General features: G+C 45.3%; 1 protein-coding gene across 1 annotated transcript in view; it reads left to right on the top strand.

Annotated features, from left to right (window-relative positions):
- LOC134213131 (anoctamin-5-like) overlaps nt 1–22,066 on the top strand; it is a 38,315-nt gene that overhangs the window by 15,408 nt on the left and 841 nt on the right. Inside the window, exons 2-5 of the mRNA XM_062691764.1 lie at nt 17,469–18,396; nt 18,457–18,689; nt 18,913–19,528; nt 19,593–19,798. Of these exons, the coding sequence (XP_062547748.1) occupies nt 17,469–18,396; nt 18,457–18,689; nt 18,913–19,528; nt 19,593–19,798 (1,983 nt within the window). The remainder of the gene's footprint in view (nt 1–17,468; nt 18,397–18,456; nt 18,690–18,912; nt 19,529–19,592; nt 19,799–22,066) is intronic.

Here is a 22,066-nt window from a genome sequence, read left to right as displayed (position 1 = left end):
TCCCGGCACGAAGCCGCTCAAGGCTTTGCTGCGAGGACTTCACGACATGAAGGAGGAAGAGCTCCAAGCAGAGCTTGAAAGTTGCGGACTGAAGCCAGTAGCCGTCCACAAGATCGCTCGTCACGACAAGGCGAGGAAATATCGCGACCAGCTTTACCTGATCCATCTGGAGCACGGCTCCACTACCTGGAAGGACCTGAAGCTGGTTGGCGTTATAAATTACACCGTCGTTGACTGGGAGCGATATCGGCCAGTGCACCGCGATGTCACGCAATGCACCAACTGCTTCAATTTCAGGCACGGCACCAGGAACTGCCGCATGAAGCCGCGCTGCAACAAGTGTGGCGAACCCTATCCGACTGACGAGTGCGACAAAATGGAGGTGGCCGATCCCAAGTGCGCCAACTGTGGCGACAAACATCGGGCCACCACAAAGGGCTGCCCAAAGCGAGCCGAGTTCCAGGAAATCCGGAAGAAGGCTTCCACCAGGACCATTCCGAAGAAGAACCGTGTTCCTGTAATCAACGAGGTGAACTTTCCAGCCATCCCTGCTCCCCGTCGTGTGATTCCGTTACTCGCACCGCTACAGCCGCACAAGCGACTGGCAGCGGCAGCTGCATCGGTCCAAGCTCCAACATCGTCGGCACCATCCACCAGCGAATGGCCCCCGCTCCCTCCTCCTGGGTTCCGTCGGCAGTCGGAGAACGAAGCCGTCCCACCGGAGGAATCTGCCCCGCTGTACAGTCCGGAGCAACTGATGCCGATCTTCGCGCAGCTCGCCACTCGACTGCGCGGCTGCAAAACCCGATTCGACCAGGTATTCACACTTGGCATGTTCATCATTGAAAATGGCTGCTAGGGTGGGCCTGGTCAACTGGAACGCTTGCTCGCTAAAGAGCAAAACAATCGAGCTGAGGGATTTCCTTGAGGAGAAGGAAATAGACGTGGCGTTCATCACCGAAACGCACCTAAAACCGGAGGTGAACGTCAACATCCCGGACTTCCGCATCGTGCGACTCGACCGGCCGACCAGGGGAGGTGGTGTGGCCATCGCTCTTCGCTACAACATCAACTGTCGTCTGCTTCCAAGCTTCCAGCTCAGTGTCATCGAGGCCATCGGTGTCGAAATCACCACTTCGGTCGGCACAATCGCGCTCATCGCGGCGTACTGTCCAACGCAAGTCAAAGCCGGCGATGGATCATCGGCTGCCCTTCGGAGGGACATCGTCAAGCTGACGTGGAGGCAAGGCCAGTATATCATTGCCGGCGACTTGAATGCCAAGCCATCAAGCCTGGGGCAACAGTCGCGGCAATCGAAACGGCACCATCTGGAGCAACGACATGGAGGAAGGCCACTACACGATCTTGAGCCCGGATTCCCCACTCGGCTGAGTCGGTCCGGTGTCCACGCAACCTCGACCTCTACATAACAAACCTGAGTGACCACGTCTCGCAGCCGGTTGTCTACCAGGAGCTCAGTTCGGATCACTATCCGGTGGTGGCGGAACTGGGCTCCTCGGTCAATCGGCACCAGCAGTTACGGCGGAACTATCACCGAGTGAACTGGCAGCGGTTCCAGCAGTGCGTCGATAACACCGTCGACTACGAGGTGCGTCCGGAGACGCCGGAAAGTATCGACCGCCAGCTGTGCGCCATCGAAGAGGCAATCTCGGTGGCCAGAGAGCAGCATGTCCCGACGGCTCGGCAGGTAAGCAACTCCTTAAACATCGATACACTCACCAAAGATTTGATTCGATTGTGGAATGTCACTCGCAGGCAGTTTCAGCGTACTGGACTGCCTGAGCTTAAGGCACGCTGCAATCGAATCACAAAAATTATCAAGACCAGAATGGTGGACCTCAAAAAAATAAGATCCGCACTCTTCCAGATTATACTAAGCCGTTCTGGAAAATGACCAAAACACTAGACAATAATGGCTCTAAGGATCGCTTGATAACTCCTGCAGAGAAGGTCGCTGAAATAGGTCGTCACTTCGTCAGCTCACACAATCGTGGGCAGAACATCGTCAGTCCACACGAAGCAGCCGTCAACGAGCATGCTAACAACATCCATTTGATTCCCAACGACTTCTCGGAGGAGTTGGAGATCTCATCTGGCGAATTGACGGCCTATATCAAATCGTCGAAGAACATGAAGGCCCCAGGCTTCGACAGCATCCTGAATCTCGAGCTCAAACACATGAGTGCTCCGTTCTTTGAGCACCTCTCGCTGATCTTTAATCAGTGTCTCCGGCTCAGCTACTTCCCATCGTCCTGAAGTCAGCAAAAGTCATCCCCATCCGGAAGCCTGGGAAGGATCCTTCCTCACCCAAAAGCTATCGTCCCATCAGCCTTCTCTCAGGATTATCCAAGCTATTCGAAAAAGCTATTCATCACCGGTTACTTGAGTCTGCCGAAAATCTCAACATCTTGCTCGAGGAACAGTTTGGTTTCCGACGCGGTCGGTCAACTGTTCACCAACTGACCCGAGTTACCAACGTCCTCAGACGGAACAAGTTTGTCTCGAAAACATCCGCCATGGCCTTACTCGATGTCGAGAAGGCATTTGACAATGTATGGCATGATGGCCTGGTGTACAAACTACAACGCTACAATCTTCCCAGCTACCTGGTGAAAATCATCAACAATTACCTGTCGGCAAGGACATTCCGGGTCTCAATCAGCGGAGCGAGTTCCAATGCGCACAACATCGTCGCAGGCGTTCCCCAGGGCAGTATCCTCGGGCCCCTGCTTTTCAATCTGTTCACCTCCGACATGCCAGAACCTCCAGAAGGCGGCATTCTGTCTCTGTTCGCAGATGACACCTCCATCGTCTACAACGGTAGAGTGATCAGAGCGCTAGTGGCAAAACTCTAACGAGGCCTGGATGCCCTGACAGAGTACCTCACCAGCTGGAAGATCTGTATCAACGCGGCGAAGACCCAGGTCATCATTTTCCCCCACTCCAAATCCCCTGGACATGTATCGCCTGGGGAATGTAAAACCATCATCAATGGCACGACTGTGGAATGTGCCAATATGGCCGACTACCTTTGCTTGACCGTCGACAGCAAGCTTATTTTCAGACAACAGGTTGACAAGACGGTGACGAAGTGTAAGGTTTTGTTGAAACTACTGTACCCTTTGATAAACCGTCGGTCGTCATTGTCCCTGAAAAATAAGCTTGCTGTCTACAAGCAAATCATCCTCCCTGTTATCGAATACGGCATGCCGGTCTGGGAGAGCTGCGCTAAAACCCACCACCTCAAACTTCAGCGGGTCCAAAACAAATTCCTGAGGATGATCCTCAACACCCCTCCCAGGACAAGAACATCCGAGGTCCACCGTCTGGCCGGAATAAAAACCTTACATGAACGCTTTGGTGAGTGTAAAGAAAAGTTTAGGGTCCGTTGCTTGCATTCGGATCAGGCTCCAATTAGGGCGCTAGTTCCAATCTAGGTTATCAAATTTCTTATTGTAAATATTAGTGTACATAGTAGTTAGGTTATCAAATTTAAAAAACACACCAGCGCCTCCTAAAGGCCGTCATGATATATCATATTAACACTTAAATAACAATGTAAAAATAAAAATTTAAAATTGAAGTTGGAGGGCCAAGCCGGCCGAGCACTGTACATGTAAAAAATAATTGTAGAACAGAAAATGAAACAATAAAGAAGAATTTTACTACTACTACTACTCATTTTCATTCTGGATTTCATGGAAAGCGGACCAAGGCGTCCAGAAGCGGTCCTAGCGACAACGGTTGTGGTGGTGCAGATGAAAATTTTTCGTTCGATAGTGGTGGCGGTCGTGGCAACAGCAGTACATCTTTACATCCGTGTTACAAGCAGCATTTTTGGATCTGGCAATTGACGGCGTGCGTAGAGCCGAATCATCAGATGGCTGTCGCGCAGTCCAGTAGTTGTTGTTGGTGAGGCACATAATTGGGAATGAATCGGATCTTTTCAGAACCACCATTATGTTTGGGAGGAAGGTTAAATTGAAATAATTTGTCTATAGTGTAACCGCTAGGAACTAGAGAATTTTTCAGTGAAATATGTTAGCGTGATTCTGAGCTCAATTATATGATGTTTGTCTAGCACTTAACTACTCTTCTTGCTGTGGATTTAATTTTAAACAATGATTCAGTGATTGATAAGTGATTGAGAAAGTTGATATAAGACGAACTTTTTTCATAGAACAAAGCATAATTGTTTGGTATCGGTAGCGGAATCATAGCATTACTGCCGGTCCGAGCGCGCGTCAGAAGGAGAAGCTGCAAATATGTATTCGCATGGTTGGAAATAAAACCTTAAACAAGTAGCAGGCTACGTACTAGAATTATAATCTTGATGGGAAATTTCACTTGACTGTTACTGCTATCCACGCGAATAATTATCGGCAGCGTCTTTTTATAACGCGCGCTTGTGATTCTGCTACCGATGGAAAACAATCTGCCATCACTAAGCAATTAAGTTTTACTTTGAACAAAATTCATCTCGCCTCAAGTTGTGACTTAAGAGCTACTTTCTCTGATGGTTGCCAATCATTAGTACTTCAGACAAGAAAATTTAATCTGAGCGCGAACGACCGCATGAACCACACCATCGATGAAATTTCCGGTAGCAGCTCCGCCGAAGCCGATGGTGGGACTACGATCTGCTTTTCGCGACATCTCGAACGAAATGAGATGGCGCAAATTAATCGATTATTTGTTGTGATAATCGATTAATTTTTAAATCGATTACTTCCCAACGATTAATCGATTCACTAATCGACAAGAATCGAGAGTAATCGATTAATCGGGATTTTACGACAACTATTAGATTTCGATTACTTCAATTAATCGATTCATCGTTATGATAATCGATTAATTTTGATTCGATTACTACTCAACGATGAATCGATTCAATAAGCGTCAAGAATCGAGAGTAATCGATTAGTTACTAATCGATTAATCGAGATTTTACGAGATCTCTAAGCATCGGCGGAGTTGCTGAGCAAATTTTATTCCAAATACATATGGGATATTGGAAAAATCGGTTCTTCTCAGGGCTTCCATTCTTTACAAAGGAAGATTGAGGCGGGGCGAACTTTTCTCAAAGTGCAAATTAACCGCTTGGAGACGCCATAAAGTTGCCTGGCGTCCGTAGCAGAATCACGAGCGCGCGTCGGAGGAGATGCTACAATTTCGAAAGTTTAATTCTTTCAAGATTCTTATTTGGTTTTGTTATTCCAGCCTATGGCGTGGCTCGTGTGGTCGTTAGTGATTCGAAATATGCATTATTGGGAATTAATCGATTCTTCTCATGGACACCATTTTAAACATAGGAAGATTGAGGCGAGACGAATTTGTTCGAAGCACGACGTCGAAGCAGAATTACGTTGCCGTTCGTAGCAGAATAACGAGCGCGTATTGTAGAGAGCTGCTGCAAATATGTATTCTTGCACTGGCACTAGATTCTTCATTCCACCAAACTGTTTTACGTAGTTTACGTCGGGCGGTCGTGTCTTGTACACAACCCTTATGATTTTTTTGGGGTAGGCTGCGATAACGGGGAAGGCTGGATACGCGTTGGCCTCGTGCAACTCCGCTTTATTTATTATTCGCGTATATAACACACAATCACCCGGAAAACATTGATTAACATAAGCCTACAAAACGTTAATGGTAAATAAACTCAAATGTAAATTATACTACAATTCAAGTAGCACAGAATGTTTTCAGTCCTGGTGTTCCGGCGGGACAAATGTCCACATAGAAACTACAACACCTGAATGTACATATGATCGGTACAACCAGGATGCTATCGGCAATTTCAGCAGGGCACGATCCAACTTACTGATTAAAAATAACGAGACTGGGATGTAGTGACCATATTTATAGATGAGTTGTTTCACAGCTCGACGCACTACGTTTCCAATAAATGCATGATCCTTATCCTCCAGATGCTTCATTTCCTGGTCCAATCCGGTGCATTTTTTCCGCGTTGAAGTGAAACTTTTGTTGTTTTCATAAAGCTGAGCATCCTTCCGTTCACGTTCACAAGCAGAAACAACAGGTTGCTAGATGTAGATAAACTTATTTAAACATTATACTCTCATACACAAATTTATTTACTTACCAACTTATTTTAAATCTTGTTTGAAATAATTACAATACTCCTCAAACACTTCATCACAAAACTTGCATGTTTATTTACATTGTTCGATTGGTACCGCGTTTGACGGTTCGATTGGTACTTTCGGCTTCAGTCTGCGCGGGTCTCTATCTATAAACAACGTCTCTGGCTGGTTGATCAACAATTGCCTAACTTACGGGTGTTACCAACCCGGCACTGCATTCATGTTTCTTCAGTATTTCGTTTTTCAATCGATTTTGATTCGGGTCAATCGATCGGGATTCGGAATTATGATTTAAACAATCACAGATGATCAAGGTTCTCCACATTATCCTGAAGTTTATATCGTTTGGCTTCCAGGCAAACTACACCTGATATGGAACTGATTATGTTCATACAGGCTCACAGAGTCCAAGAGTATTATTACGGAATTCTGTCCAGAATTCGACCAGATACCTTTAAAAAGCGGAATTTTGTTCAGTATTCAAGCCGAATTATGTTAAGAATTCGAAGATTTTTGTTCAGGAATCTATCAAAATCCTGTCTAGGATTCGAGTTAAATCCTATCCTGGATTCGATCAGAATTCTGTTCAGGATTCGAGCAGAATCTCGTTTGGGATTTGAACAGAATTCTGTTCTGGATTCAAGTAGTATTTTTTTGTTTCATGGTCTGGGAAAAAATCTGTTCAGGATTCCAGTTAAATTCTGTTCAAGACTCTAGCAGATATTTTTCCATGACGTGAGTAAAATCCTGTTCAGATTTCGAAATTAGTCCGGTTCAAGGTTTGAGCAGAGTTTCTTCAGGATTTGAACAAATTCCTGTTCAGCATTCGAATCAAACCATTTTCAGGCTTCAAGTAGAATTATTTTTAGGAGTTCAATGGAATCTTATTCAGGATTCGAGCAGAATCCGTTGCAGGATTCGAGTAGAATCCTTTGCCGGATGCAGGACATAGCCCTTATTAGGAATTTAAGAAGCAGAATTCTAATAAGGGCTCGAGCAGCTTCCTGTTAAAGATTCAAAAAGTAACTCAAACAGGATTCTAGTAAAATCTCGTTTTAAATTCAATAAGAATGCTCCTCATGATTCGTAAAGAGAGAGTGTCAGGAAAATAAGCCGAAGGTTATCAAGCCAAAGGTCGACAGGCTGAATGGTAATTAGGCCGGATGAGAAGTAGGTTCTTCCTGTTGCCTTCTTCATTCTTCATTCTTCCTTTTTCTTTCGTTTATCCTTCTTCCTTCCTCTTTTTTCCATTTCCTTCTTCCTCCTTCTACTTTCTTTCGCTTTCCTTATTTTTCTGTTTTGTTCCTTCTTTCTTATTTACTTCCTTTTCTATCGTCCTCTTTCACTTTTCATCCTTTATACTTTTTCTTTCTTCCTTCTTATTTCTTCTTCCTTCCTTTCTTCTCTTGCTTCTTTCTTCTTGTTTTTTTTTGTTTCCTTCTTTCTTCTCAATTTCTTTCTTTTTTTCTTTCTTCCTTTCTTTCTTCCTTTCTACTTCATTCTTCCTAATTTTCCATTTTTATTTCTTCCTTCTTCCGTATTTCTTTATTATTCTTTCGTCTTCCTTCTTTCTGCTTGCTTTTTCCTTCTTTTTCTCTTCTTCATTCTTCTTTTTTTCTTTCTGATTGTCTTCTTCCTTTCATCTTCCTTCCAACTTCCATCTTCTTTATTGCTACTTTCTAATCTTCCCTAGCAGCACATTTCAATCAAATCGGGTTACAACAACTTGAATGTTACCAAATTCGGTCATAGTAGTTCCGCCAACTGATTTGAAACATGTGTGCTACTCGGGTTATTTATTTCTTTCTTCCAATTTCCATCTTCTTTATTTCTAACTTCTTTCTTATTTCTGTCTTCCTCCTTCCTTCTTTCTTCTTCCTATTTTTACTTCTTTCTTTTCGTCTTTCTTCTTTCTTACTTCTTTCTTTCTTCTTCCTTCCATCTTCCTTAATTCTAGCTTTTTCCTATTTTTTCCTTACTATTTTTTTTTTCATTTTTCTCTTTTCTTACGTCTTCATCCTTTCTTACTTCTTCTCTTTCCCTTGTTTTTTTCTTCTCTATGCTTTATTTTTTTTCTTTCTTCTATATTTCTTCTATCTCTCTTCCTTCTGTCTTTCTTCTTATTTCATTATTACTTCTTTCTTCATTTTTGCTTCTTTCTTCCCTTTTCCTTTCTTTATTTTTTCTTCAATCTTCCTTCTTTTTATCTCTTTCATTTTTATTTCTTCCTTTTTAATTCTGTTTTCTTATTTTTCTTCCATCTTTGCCTTTTTCTTCTTTTTCTCTTCCCCCTTCTTTGTTTACTTCTTTTGTCTTCTTTTTCTTCCTTTCTATTTCTTCCTTGATTGTTTTTTTACTTACTTATGGATCCTGTACACCTCCGGTGGTGCAAAGGGCCGACTTGAAAGATCTCCATCCTGAGCGATGCCCGGCTATCGCTTTAACCTGTTGCCAGGTTAGATTTCGGTCGACTTCTTTTATTTCTTTATTGAGGCTTCGCCGCCATGAGCCTCTGGGTCTGCCTCTGCTGCGATGTCCTGCTGGGTTCCAGTCTAATGCTTGCTTACAGATTTCGTTTCCGCCCCTACGTAGAGTGTGGCCGACCCAGCCCCACTTCCGATCCCGAATTTCTGTTGTTATTGGCCTCTGGTGACAACGACGATGGAGCTCGTTGTTCGAGATCCAGTTGTGAGGCCACCAGGCCCGAATTATATACCGCAGGCATCTGTTGATGAACATATGCAGCCGTTGAGTGTTCTCCACTGATACACACCATATTTCTCTAGCGTATAACAGAACAGATTTCACGTTAGAGTAGAGAATTCATATTTTGGTGCGTTCACTTATCTAACTCTTTTTCCAGATATTTCTCAAACTCGCAATGGCAGCCCTTGCTTTCTTGATCCGTGCGCCTATGTCGATCTTGGTAGCGCCGTATGACATCATTTGGCTACAAAGATGTTGGAAGCTTTCAACATTCTCCACTGATTACCCGGCTACTGTGAAACTGGAAGAGGTCACCGTGTTTACATCCAACGATTTGGTTTTGTTGACGTTGATAACTAAACCTGCCGAAGAGAAGCGCTCGGCAAGGTCGTTGAGCTTACTCTGCATATCAGAGCACCGTTACGCGAGGAGTGCAACGTCATACACCAATTCGAAGTTGTTTAGGTGCTCCATGGTTATAGGCTGCCATAACAGCCCGCGGTTTGGTTCACGGTCAATCGCATCTACCAGAATCTCATCGATTACGATGAGGAACAGTAACGGTGATAGAATACATCCTTGCCTCACACCAGCTACGACCCGGATAGGGTCGGACAGGACCCCATTGTGCAGCACTCTACACGAGAAGGCCTTGTACTGTGCCCTTGCGTCTCAGGGCGCCCCACATATTCTCGTGATTGAGACGGTCGAAAGCTTTTTCGTAGTCAATGAATACCAAGTTAAGGGACTCTTGGAATTCGTTGACCTGCTCCAGAATGATGCGGAGCGTGAAAATATGGTCCACACAGGATCTTCCGGCACGGAATCCGGCTTGCTGCCGCCGGAGAATCGCATCGATCTTCTCCTGAATCCGGGCTAGGATTGTTTTCCTTTCTTTTATTTCCTGCTTCTCACACCTCACTTTTTACTCTGCCCTTCACACTTCTTACTTCGCACATAAATACATCTCACTTCTCATATATACTTTTCACATCTCACTTCTCTCTTATCAATACTTACTGCTCACTTCTCGCACCTCAATTCTAACATCTCACATCTCACAACTCACTTCTTCTTTCTTTTTTTATTACTTTTCGCATTCTTCTTCCTTCCAACTTCCATTTTCTTTATTATAGTTTCTATCTTATTTTTTTCTTCCCCTTTTTTTAAATCTTTATTAACGTGATTATTCTTACTCTTTCTTTTTCATACTTCTTTCCGTCTTTCTTCTTTCTTTTTCCTTACTTCTTCTCTTCTTCTTTGGCATTACATTCTTTTGCTGGGACATTGCCGCCTCGTAGCTTAGTGTTCATTTTGCACTTTCACATTTGTTAACCACGAGGTTTCTAAGCCAAGTTACCATTTTTGCATTCGTATATCATGAGGCTAACACGATGATACTTTTATGCCCAGGGAAGTCGAGAAAATTTCCAAACCGAAAATTTCCTAGACCGGACCGGGAATTGAACCCAGCCACCCTCAGCATGGTTTTGATTTGTAGCCGCGCATCTCACCGCACGGCTAAGGAAGGCCTATTTTTTCTTACTTCTTTCTTCTTCCTTCCATCTTCAATCTTCCTCATTTCTACCTTTCATCTTATTTCTTTCTTACTACTTTCGTCATTTTTACTTTTTACTTCTTTCCTACTTCTCCTCCTCTTTTCTTTCTTTTTTTCTTCTTCTTTACACTTTCTTCTTTCTTTCTTTCAACTTTCTTTCTTCCATATTTCTTACTTCTTCCTTTTTTCTTCACGCTTCTTTTTTTTCCTTTTCTCTTTTTTTTCCTTCCATCTTCCTTCTTTTTATCCTTTACGTTTTTCTTTTTCCCTTTTTTATTCTTTCTTCTTTTTTCTTCCTTCTTTATAAGTTTTCTTTTTCTTCTTCTTTTTTCTTTCTCCTTCTTCCTTTATTGTTTTTTAAAATATTTTATCCTTCTCACTCCTCACTTCTTACTCTTCCCTCCTTACTTTTTACTCTTTTACTTTACTTTTCTCTCTTATCACTGCTTACTGCTCACTTATCACATCTCGGTTCTCTTTTCTCACTTCTCATTTCTCACATTTCACATCTCATAACTCAAATATCACTTCTCACTTCTCTTGTCTCACTTCTCACTTCTTACTTCACACTTCTTAATTCTTACTTCAGACTTCTTACTTCTCACTTCTCATTTTTCATTTCTCATTTTTCCCTTTTCAATTTTCACTTGTCACTTCTGATTTCTCACTTAACATTACTCTCTTCTAGCTTCTTACTGCTCACTTCTCACCTCAACTTCTCATATCTTGCGACTCCATTCTAACGTTTCACGTCTTACTTCTCACTCGCAACTCGCAATCGGTCTATTGACCATCCGGCCCAATGACCGTTCGGCCTGATGACCTTCGTCCTAATGACTCAGCATTGAACAAAGTTGAATCAGGTATCGTGTTCAAAAATCGAGCAGAATACTGTTTATGTTTTGTATAGAACTCGGCCTCAACCTTGACCCAACTGACGAATTCTGTTTTAAGTTGGGTTAACTAACAGTCATTTGAATCCAAATCTCATTTTCGGCTAGGGAAAAATGCATTTTTTACTTTCCTTCGGTAAAACATCTCTGGTGTCGGAGGACGGCTAGAAGTTTCTGCGTCCGAAACCACCGGTTTAAAAAAAAATCTGATTATTTTATGCAGAGTTATGCTGATTTGAATTTGAATTTTGACAAAATTTTGCCTATTTAAACCTTTGTGTCTAATTCTTGTATATCAAAAGGCGGGTTGAATGATTAATGAGCTTTGGGGGTTGTTCCGGTAGTTTTGACCAAAGTTTAGGTCATCATTACGTCTTCGGCGAATCCCACTAGCTTGACTCCTGTAAGACCTTAGAACACCATCGTACATCACGTTCCACAACAGCTGTTACTTAATGGGAGCGTTGACCAAACCTTCCACTTTGGAAGTAGCATTCCAGAATCACTATTGAACGCATTCAGCACGGCGAGTGTTATTACTGCCCAGTAACGGATAATGCGCCGCTTGCATTCGATGCCGATCTCTATAGTGTCATCCACTGATTTAATGGTGCCCAGTGTAGAACGTCGTTCCTGAAGGTCGAATTACTCATTCGAAAATCCTTTACTTTCTCCCCGTACGGCGATGGCCTGTTGACGGCGATTGACCACCAATAGAATATGTATTTATTCCTATAAAATATCAACACTATAAAATATTAACAAACATTGTGCGGTGCACAACGTCACGAACGGAACAGGAAACGGACTCTTCCTTCCGAAGGTGCAGACAAAATTTTGCTACTGGTTAACACCAATCAGGCCAGAGAACAACATGTAATCCATGTGCGAGGCGAACCGATATCCACAAAAGATTACCGGAAGGGTCTTATAATGGATCGGCTCGCTGGGATACAATGTTGTTTCTTGTTGAGGCTCCAGCAGCGGGGATCTTGACTGAGGAAAGCAACAGATTGTCCGTGTGCAGTCGAAACGGTGTCCACATTAGATTACCACTGGTGGGGTCTAATGTGGATCGTATCGAAGGGACAATTCTTGACTGTTTGATTCCTCCAACGATGCTCCGATGAGCGGCAGAACGGGTGGACTGTATGGTAGTGGATCAGCAGCAGCGATCGGTTCTCTTGCAGCGGCGCAGTGGAAACTGGATCTGGATGGTGGTCTGGTAGCAGAATAAAACTCCGGGTTCGCTCTTCCTCTCGATGTTTATTCGTTGACAGTCAAATACAAAATTCAAATTCTGCACTTTTTTTTTTTTTTACTTAAATTCAATTTATTTTCATTTTCTTTTTGTGTTCATACAATAGTGTATCAGTTTAATTGTTTGGCCACCTGGCCCTTCATCTTCATTTGTTTTTTCTTGTTTGTTTTGTAAGGGTAATTGTTTTGTGTTCAATTTTTACATGTTAACCTTGAGGAGGCATTAGTTAATTTTTAAAATTTGATAACCTAACTAGCTATTTACACTAATATTTACAATAATAATTTGATAACCTAGATTGGAACTAGCGCCCTAATTGGAGCCTGATCCGAATGCAAGCAACGGACCCTAAACTTTTCTTTACACTCACCAAAGCGTTCATGTAAGGTTTTTATTCCGGCCAGACTGTGGACCTCGGATGTTCTTGTCCTGGGAGGGGTGTTGAGGATCATCCTTAGGAATTTGTTTTGGACCCGTTGAAGTTTGAGGTGGTGAGTTTTAGCGCAGCTCTCCCAGACCGGCATGCCATATTCGATCACAGGGAGGATGATTTGCTTGTAGACAGCAAGCTTATTTTTCAGGGACAATGACGACCGGCGGTTGATCAAAGGGTACAGTAGTTTCAACAAAACGTTACACTTCGTCACCGTCTTGTCAACCTGTTGCCTGAAAATAAGCTTGCTGTCGAGGGTCAAGCCAAGGTAGTCGGCCTCATTGGCCCATTCCACAGTCGTGCCATTGAGGATGATTTTACAGTCCCCAGGCGGAACATGTTTAGGGGATTTGGAGTGGGGGAAAATGATGACCTGGGTCTTCGCCGCGTTGATACAGATCTTCCAGCTGGTGAGGTACTCTGTCAGGGCATCCAGGCCTCGTTGGAGTTTTGCCACTAGCGCTCTGATCACTCTACCGTTGTAGACGATGGAGGCGAACAGAGACAGAATGCCGCCTTCTGGAGGTTCTGGCATGTCGGAGGTGAACAGATTGAAAAGCAGGGGCCCGAGGATACTGCCCTGGGGGACGCCTGCGACGATGTTGTGCGCACTGGAACTCGCTCCGCTGATTGAGACCCGGAATGTCCTTGCCGACAGGTAATTGTTGATGATTTTCACCAGGTAGCTGGGAAGATTGTAGCGTTGTAGTTTGTACACCAGGCCATCATGCCATACATTGTCAAATGCCTTCTCGACATCGAGTAAGGCCATGGCGGATGTTTTCGAGACAAACTTGTTCCGTCTGAGGACGTTGGTAACTCGAGTCAGATTTTCGGCAGACTCAAGTAACCGATGATGAATAGCTTTTTCGAATAGCTTGGATAACCCTGAGAGAAGGCTGATGGGACGATAACTTTTGGGGGAGGAAGGATCCTTCCCAGGCTTACGGATGGAGATGACTTTCGCTGACTTCCAGGACGATGGGAAGTAACTGAGCCGGAGACACTGATTAAAGATCAGCGAGAGGTGCTCAAAGAACGGAGCACTCATGTGTTTGAGCTCGAGATTCAGGATGCTGTCGAAGCCTGGGGCCTTCATGTTCTTCGACGATTTGATATAGGCCGTCAATTCGTCAGCTGAGATCTCCAACTCCTCCGAGAAGTCGTTGGGAATCAAATGGATGTTGTTAGCATGCTCGTTGACGGCTGCTTCGTGTGGACTGACGATGTTCTGCCCAAGATTGTGTGAGCTGACGAAGTGACGACCTATTTCAGCGACCTTCTCTGCAGGAGTTATCAAGCGATCCTTAGAGCCATTATTGTCTAGTAGGATCGAAGGTGGAATGGGCCAAAGCTTGGATTTTAGCATTTTGGTCATTTTCCAGAACGGCTTAGCATAATCTGGGAGAGTGCGGATCTTATTCGAGAAGTCGTTATTTTTGAGGTCCACCATTCTGGCCTTGATAATTTTTGTGATTCGATTGCCTTAAGCTCAGGCAGTCCAGTACGCTGAAACTGCCTGCGAGTGACATTCCGCAATCGAATCAAATCTTTGGTGAGTGTATCGATGTTTAAGGAGTTGCTTACTTGCCGAGCCGTCGGGACATGCTGCTCTCTGGCCATCGAGATTGCCTCTTCGATGGCGCACTGCTGGCGGTCGATACTTTCCGGCGTCTCCGGACGCACCTCGTAATCGACGGTGTTTTCGACGCATTGCTAGAACCGCTGCCAGTTCACTCGATGGTAGTTCCGCCGTAACTGCTGGTGCCGATTGACCGAGGAGCCCAGTTCCGCCACCACCGGATAGTGATCCGAACTGAGCTCCTGGTAGACAACCGGCTGCGAGACGTGGTCACTCAGGTTTGTTATGTAGAGGTCGAGGGTTGCGTGGACACCGGACCGACTCAGCCGAGTGGGGGAATCCGGGCTCAAGATCGTGTAGTGGCCTTCTTCCATGTCGTTGCTCCAGATGGTGCCGTTTCGATTGCCGCGACTGTTGCCCCAGGCTTGATGTTTGGCATTTAAGTCGCCGGCAATGATATACTGGCCTTGTCTCCGCGTCAGCTTGACGATGTCCCTCCGAAGGGCAGCCGATGATCCATCGCCGGCTTTGGCTTGCGTTGGACAGTACGCCGCGATGAGCGCGATTGTGCCGACCGAAGATGTGATTTCGACACCGATGGCCTCGATGACACTGAGCTGGAAGCTTGGAAGCAGACGACAGTTGATGTTGTAGCGAAGAGCGATGGCCACACCACCTCTTCTGGTCGGCCGGTCGAGTCGCACGATGCGGAAGTCCGGGATGTTGACGTTCACCTCCGGTTTTAGGTGCGTTTCGGTGATGAACGCCACGTCTATTTCCTTCTCCTCAGGGAAATCCTTCAGCTCGATTGTTTTGCTCTCTAGCAGCCATTTTCGATGATGAACATGCCAAGTGTGAAGACCTGGTCGAATCGGGTTTTGCAGCCGCGCAGTCGAGTGGCGAGCTGCGCGAAGATCGGCATCAGTTGCTCCGGAGTGTACAGCGGGGCAGATTCTTCCGGTGGGACGGCTTCGTTCTCCGACTGCCGACGGAACCCAGAAGGAGGGAGCGGGGGCCATTCGCTGGTGGATGGTGCCGACGATGTTGGAGCTTGGACCGATGCAGCTGCCGCTGCCAGTCGCTTGTGCGGCTGTAGCGGGTGGGAGTATTGGAATCACACGACGGGGAGCCGGGATGGCTGGAAAGTTCACCTCGTTGATTACAGGAACACGGTTCTTCTTCGGAATGGTCCTGGTGGAAGCCTTCTTCCGGATTTCCAGGAACTCGGCTCGCTTTGGGCAGCCCTTTGTGGTGGCCCGATGTTTGTCGCCACAGTTGGCGCACTTGGGATCGGCCACCTCCATTTTGTCGCACTCGTCAGTCGGATGCGGTTCGCCACACTTGTTGCAGCGCGGCTTCATGCGGCAGTTCCTGGTGCCGTGCCCGAAATTGAAGCAGTTGGTGCATTGCGTGACATCGCGGTGCACTGGCCGATATCGCTCCCAGTCAACGACGGTGTAATTTATAACGCCAACCAGCTTCAGGTCCTTCCAGGTAATGGAGTCGTGCTCCAGATGGATCAGGTAAAGCTGGTCGCGATATCTCCTCGCCTTGTCGTGACGAGCGATCTTGTGGACTGCTACTGGCTTCAGTCCGCAACTTTCAAGCTCTGCTTGGAGCTCTTTCTCCTTCATGTCGTGAAGTCCTCGCAGCAAAACCTTGAGTGGCTTCGTGCCGGGGTGGTCTTGAGTGTAGTACTCATACTTGTGGACCTCGAGGAACTCCACGATGGATTGGTGATGGTCCCTGTTGGCCGGCATCACTTTCACGCCCTTGCTGCAGAGCCGAAAAGTACATTTCAGCCCCTTAGCGATCAGCTGGCGAATTTTTGGGCGTAAATCCGGCGGATCGCCCTTCACAAACACAGGCGGGCACTTCTCCTTCCGCTCCGGTTGCACCTGCGGCAGCTGCGATTGCTGCTTCTTCCTCTTTTTCGGCAGATTGCCAGCGTCATCAAGCGGCAACGGCGAGAACACGTTGCTCTGCAAAAGCTGCTTGGAGGGGTTACCCGCGCCTCCAAGAGCAGTGCGCTTAGGCACTTTTCCAGCGACCGAATCGGCCACCGAGTCTCCCATGACGCGTCCGGGAGAAAATAACGCCAACGCGACAAGCGAAAACGTAAACAGCGAACGAACGAGAAAAAACACTTCGAAAAAATGCGCGAGCAAAAAACACGTCCGTACGTGCTGCTGTCTCGAACTGGAATGACAAATTCTGCACGAAAGTGCCTGGTTATTTATAGTTAAATTGTTTGAAGATGTGTGTCAGATGGACATTGAACTAATCTCCAAGCTCCACCCATTACTATGGCAACGCCAATAAAACAAAACCTAACTGTTCCTGGTGGGCAGAGCTTGCTTTGTTAATTGCAAGATTGAATTCAAATTTATTTTTTACTAGTCGACCCGGCAGACGTTGTCCTGCATAGTAGGCGAAAATGCGCGTTGTGAACTGCCCATGTGAAATTTCCATACGAATCTTTTTTTAGTTTTTCGCGATTTACTAAAATCACTTATGATTTTTGACTGAGGAAATGTCATATAAACCCGTCGGAAACTATAATGAATGTTTCTGCTGAAGAAATGAAAAAAATCCATCCAGCCGTTTTCGAGTTATGCGGATACGAACACAGACCATTTCATTTTTATATATAAGATTACGGTTTAAGGGAAAGGTACTATTTTAATGTATATCTATCGACTAAACTAATCATAGGTTCGAATCAATTATCGCAAATTTCATACATAGAGATAACACACAAAAGTATAAACAAAAATTACACGTTCGGAACCGAACAAGCATGACTCCTAATTTTCATTTCATTTTGAACCTGTAGCAAAAACAAACGTGCAACGATTCAACTCTAACCATTCCCCGTCCATTCTGATCTATCTTCCCCCTCTGTAGACGTGGAATCGCTTCCAGGATGGCAAGCGGGTGGTCGACTTTGTCCTGGCGTACAACGCCGAAGACCAGAGCGAGGAAACGGCACGCAAGCGCACCATCTTCCAGAAGAACCTGATAGTCGAAGGGCTGGAAATCGAAGCGGAATGCTCCCAGCGGACTCATTTCATCAAAATCCACGTCCCACAGGAGGTGGTGTCACGGTACTGCGAGATCATGCGCATGCAGATGCCGATCGTCAAGCTGCGCGGCCAGGAGAACATTGCCCCGTCGCACATGTCCAGCTTCGTGATTATCGATCGGGGCAAGTTCCGGGCGAAGGAGTACACGCTGCAGTACGAGTATACGCGCGACAAGGCGTATCTGTTTGACGATACTCAGCCGGATTTCTTCACTCCGAGCATTCGGATAGCGGTGGCACATTTTATCCTGGAGAGGACGTACTTCAACGTGGGGGAAGAAAACAAGTATGATATTGGGCTGCGGAAGTTGCTGAACGATGAGGTTTATCTGGCTGCGTATCCGTTGCACGACGGAAACACGGACATGCCGGAGGTAGAGTGCCAACGAACATTGCTGCTTCAGAAGTGGGCTTCCGTAGTTCGGTGGATTGAGCATCAACCGTTGGATAACATAAAGGAGTATTTTGGTGTGAAGGTTGCGATGTATTTCGCATGGCTCGGGTTCTACACGCGCATGCTTATCTGGGCCTCAATAGCGGGTTTATTGTGTTTTTCCTACGGATTGTGGACATTCGGCAGTAATCGGATCAGTCAAGACATTTGCAACGATAATTCAACGATCATGTGTCCGCAATGTGACGCCGAGTGCGACTACTGGCGGCTGAACGACACGTGCACAACCTCGAAACTTGCGCACATTTTTGACAACAACTTCACGATCGTGTTTGCGGTGTTCATGTCAATCTGGGGTAGGGCATTCGTCTTCTCCGGCGGTATGAATTCTCAATAATCGAAGTTTTCTGTTTTAGCAACTCTCTATCTGGAAATGTGGAAGCGATACTCGTCGGCCATTCAGCACCGATGGGGCATTACCAATTACTGCTCTCTGGCGGAACCACCCCGACCGCAATATCTATCGCGGTTGAAGAACAGCAAGAAGACGATCTTCAACATCATCACAGGAACGCAGGAACCGTCGCCGCCGTTCTGGTCGAAGAAGCTACCCAGCTTTCTGTACAGCTACTCCGTGATATTCCTATTCGTAAGTTTCATGCATAATTGACTACCGTCGGACCGTTTGTGGCCAAGTTGTATGACTGATGGACAGTACAACTTGCCCACAAACGGTCCGACTTCACTCCGACCGAACCAAATTTCTTAGAGGCGGAGTCAAAGTTGTACAACATGTCGGAGCGTGCGTGGGGCCCTTAATAATCCGAGGAAATCTATTATTTTTATTTTGAATTACCAAGCCCTTCTTCCAGATCGCCCTCACCATCGCTACCGTGGTCGGCATCGTCATCTCCCGGATGGCGCTGATGACATCGAGCAACATCTTCGGCGACCCGAAGTCCGCATCGATCAAATTGTTTGTCCTGCCGGCAACGGCCGCCATCCTCAACCTGTTGGTGTCGACGATTCTGAACTTCGCGTACGACAACGTGGCCGTCTACATGACCGACATCGAGTACCGGCGGACCCAGAGCGAGTACAACGAAAGTCTGAACCTCAAGATCTACCTCTTCCAGTTCATCAACTACTACAGTTCGATATTCTACATCGCGTTCGTGAAGGGTAAGTTCCCCGGCTATCCGGCCAAGTACAACCGGATTCTGACGCTGCGCCAGGAGGAGTGCAGCCCGGGTGGGTGCCTCATGGAGCTGTGCATCCAGCTGGCCATAATCATGATCGGCAAGCAGATCATTTCGCTGATCGTGGAGATTTGGTATCCTTTCCTGCTGCAAAAGTACCGCAAGTGCCGGAGCAAAGAAGAGAAGTCGGAGAACGGGGAGAAGCTGATCTGTTGCAACCAGTGGACCAAAGATTATACTCTGACCAGCTGGACCGATCGGTGTCTGTTCGAGGAGTATCTCAAGATGAGTGAGTGGAATTTAGTTTGGGTTTTGAAGGTTAAGAAGACAAGATTTTTTTTTCGAAATTTCAGTCATTCAGTACGGATTCATTACGATCTTCGTGGTGGCCTTCCCACTGGGACCGTTGTTTGCATTGTTGAACAATGTGTTCGAGAAGCGACTGGATGCGAAGAAGTTTTTGCTCTACTACAAACGAGCTGTTACGCAGCGAGCTCGGAGCATCGGGATGTGGTACAATGTGATGCACGTGCTCGGGAAGGTGGCGGTGATATGTAGCGTAAGTTTGATAAGTTTTAATACTTATTTTAACTTTTATTTTATTTAGCTGTCACTATTGTTTTTTGTTTCTTCTCGCTCTCGCTTTCGCCCTTCAATGTAAGCGGGCTTGGTAGTCATATGGCTACTGCTTCTGCCTCATACGCAGGAGGTCGTGGCTTCAATCCCAGGTCCGTTCCATTCTCCTACTTTGTATCTTTCTCTATACTTCTCATGTTCTAGCAATCGCTAGAACTGGAAATGGACTTCCATACTGTTTCCATTACTATTCCTATACCTTCAACTTGAGTATTCTAACAGTAATCTGCTAGAATTGGAAATGAACTATAGAGCTCGTTTCCTACATTCAATTAGAAATTCCATCAGTTGCCTTCTCCTATCTATCACATTGGCAGCTCGTTAACCAAGACGGACCTCTGCCTCTCGAACCTAACCCAAAAATTCCGATAAATTCCGTGTGAACTCGTGGCAAGTGCAGAGGTATATTCGTCTTGCAGTGGGCGAGTGATTGCATCATCATTTCCTCCCCCTTCTCTACATTGACTTGCATTCTGACGTGGCAGGCGCCAGTGTGACCTTACAAATGAGATCACCAGTACTTGTACATTAAAGATGTGTGTTAGTCCCAAGCAAACATCTGTTGGTTCCCTGCGCTCTTCGACCTTCCATCGCGTTTTTCATATTATCATTCTTTTAATTTTCCATCGCGCTCCTCGCTCCTTTTTTAGTCACACTTTGACTCTCTTTAACTGCATTTTGTACTCATCGTGATTATTTCATTGCTATTTTTGTCTTTTTAGCTGCGCTCGCTTTTCTACTCTTTGATTTTTATCCATTGCACTCCACGAACTTCTTCCAATGTACCGCGTCGTTTTGCCAATGCGCTCTTTAGCTAATGCACTCTCCATCTCTCCGTCATTCTGCGGTTTCATTCTCTCCGTTTTTTTCCATTACAATCTTCAGCCTTCTTCCATTGCGTACTTCGTCCTTCTATCATTGCACTCTTAGATCTTCAACCGCGTTATCCTTCTTATTTAGCGAGTTATCCGTTTTTTGTTTATTGCGCTCTTTGCCTATCTTCTACTGTGTCCTTCGTCTCGCTGCGCTTCTTCTGTTGCACTTTTTGTCTTTTCAGTTATGCTCTCAGTACTTCTACTCTTCGATCTTCCAACCTTTCATCTCTCGGTCTTTTTCTAAATGCACTTCCCGATCTTCGTCATTGCTCTTACATTCTCTTCGACCTCCATCCAATGGGCCTTTTGTCTTCTTCCATTGCACTTTCCTGTTTTTGCATTTTTCGATATTCGACACAATTTTTTTCGCGCTTTTATTTTCTCCGTCCTTTTTCTAGGACTCACTCCTTCAGCTATTGCCCTTTCCATCTTTCTTTTATTGCGCTCTCAGTTATTTTTATATTGTAATCTCCAACAGTTTTCACTGCGCTTTCCCAAGTACAGTGAACGTTCGCTGATTGGGGTTTTTCTAGTTGGGGCGTTTTTTAGTTGGGGGTTCGCTAATTGGGGCGAAACCCAATTAAAAAGCAGCTAAACGTCAGAATGTGATGTCAAAAATGCGTTGACGTTTTGTTTCCGTGTTTGGCGGGATCGATATTTTCTGGCGCGTAAAATTTTCCTTTGTTCAATGCAAAAAGTAAACAACATTGATGCTTGTCAAAACGCCCCAATTAGCGAACGGCATTCGTTAGTTGGGGTGAGGTCGTACCCCAATTAGCGAACGATCACTGTAACACATTTTGAACAGATTTGGTTGCATATACTTCAATGTGACAGAATTCGGTAAGGGTTGCGGCACGTATGCTACTTGTTACGGTTTATTTTATCTTGCATGTTAGTGACAAATGTTTGAGTGGATTTGTGTATGTCCCACTCTTGAATGTTCTGTGTTTGGGCCTAAAGATAGGCAATTAAAATTATAAATAGAGGAATTCCCAGACACAGACTTTATATTGCTGGTGCCACATGGCACAAATTAATTAAAGGTGCCCAAATAGGATCTGAATCCTACACCAAATAGAGCTATGTATTCAACAACTTGTCTGTTGTAGACAAAATGCAAAACGCAATGAAAACACATTTGCGGGATTTGACTGATGGACAAAAATCTTATAAGGAAACCTCGTCACATCTCGCAATGGGCAACACATTGGACGTTTCTCTCGGGGCACAGAGAGATCGTCGATCATTTTAATTTGTTGAATGTATTGTAAACTGTTTATATTTGTATGTATGTAAAATAATTTTATTGTAAT

This window comes from Armigeres subalbatus, chromosome 1 (genome assembly GCF_024139115.2).
Source record: "Armigeres subalbatus isolate Guangzhou_Male chromosome 1, GZ_Asu_2, whole genome shotgun sequence".
Classification (NCBI taxonomy): Eukaryota; Metazoa; Arthropoda; class Insecta; order Diptera; family Culicidae; genus Armigeres; species Armigeres subalbatus.
This window is presented reverse-complemented; position numbering and strand designations above follow the sequence as displayed.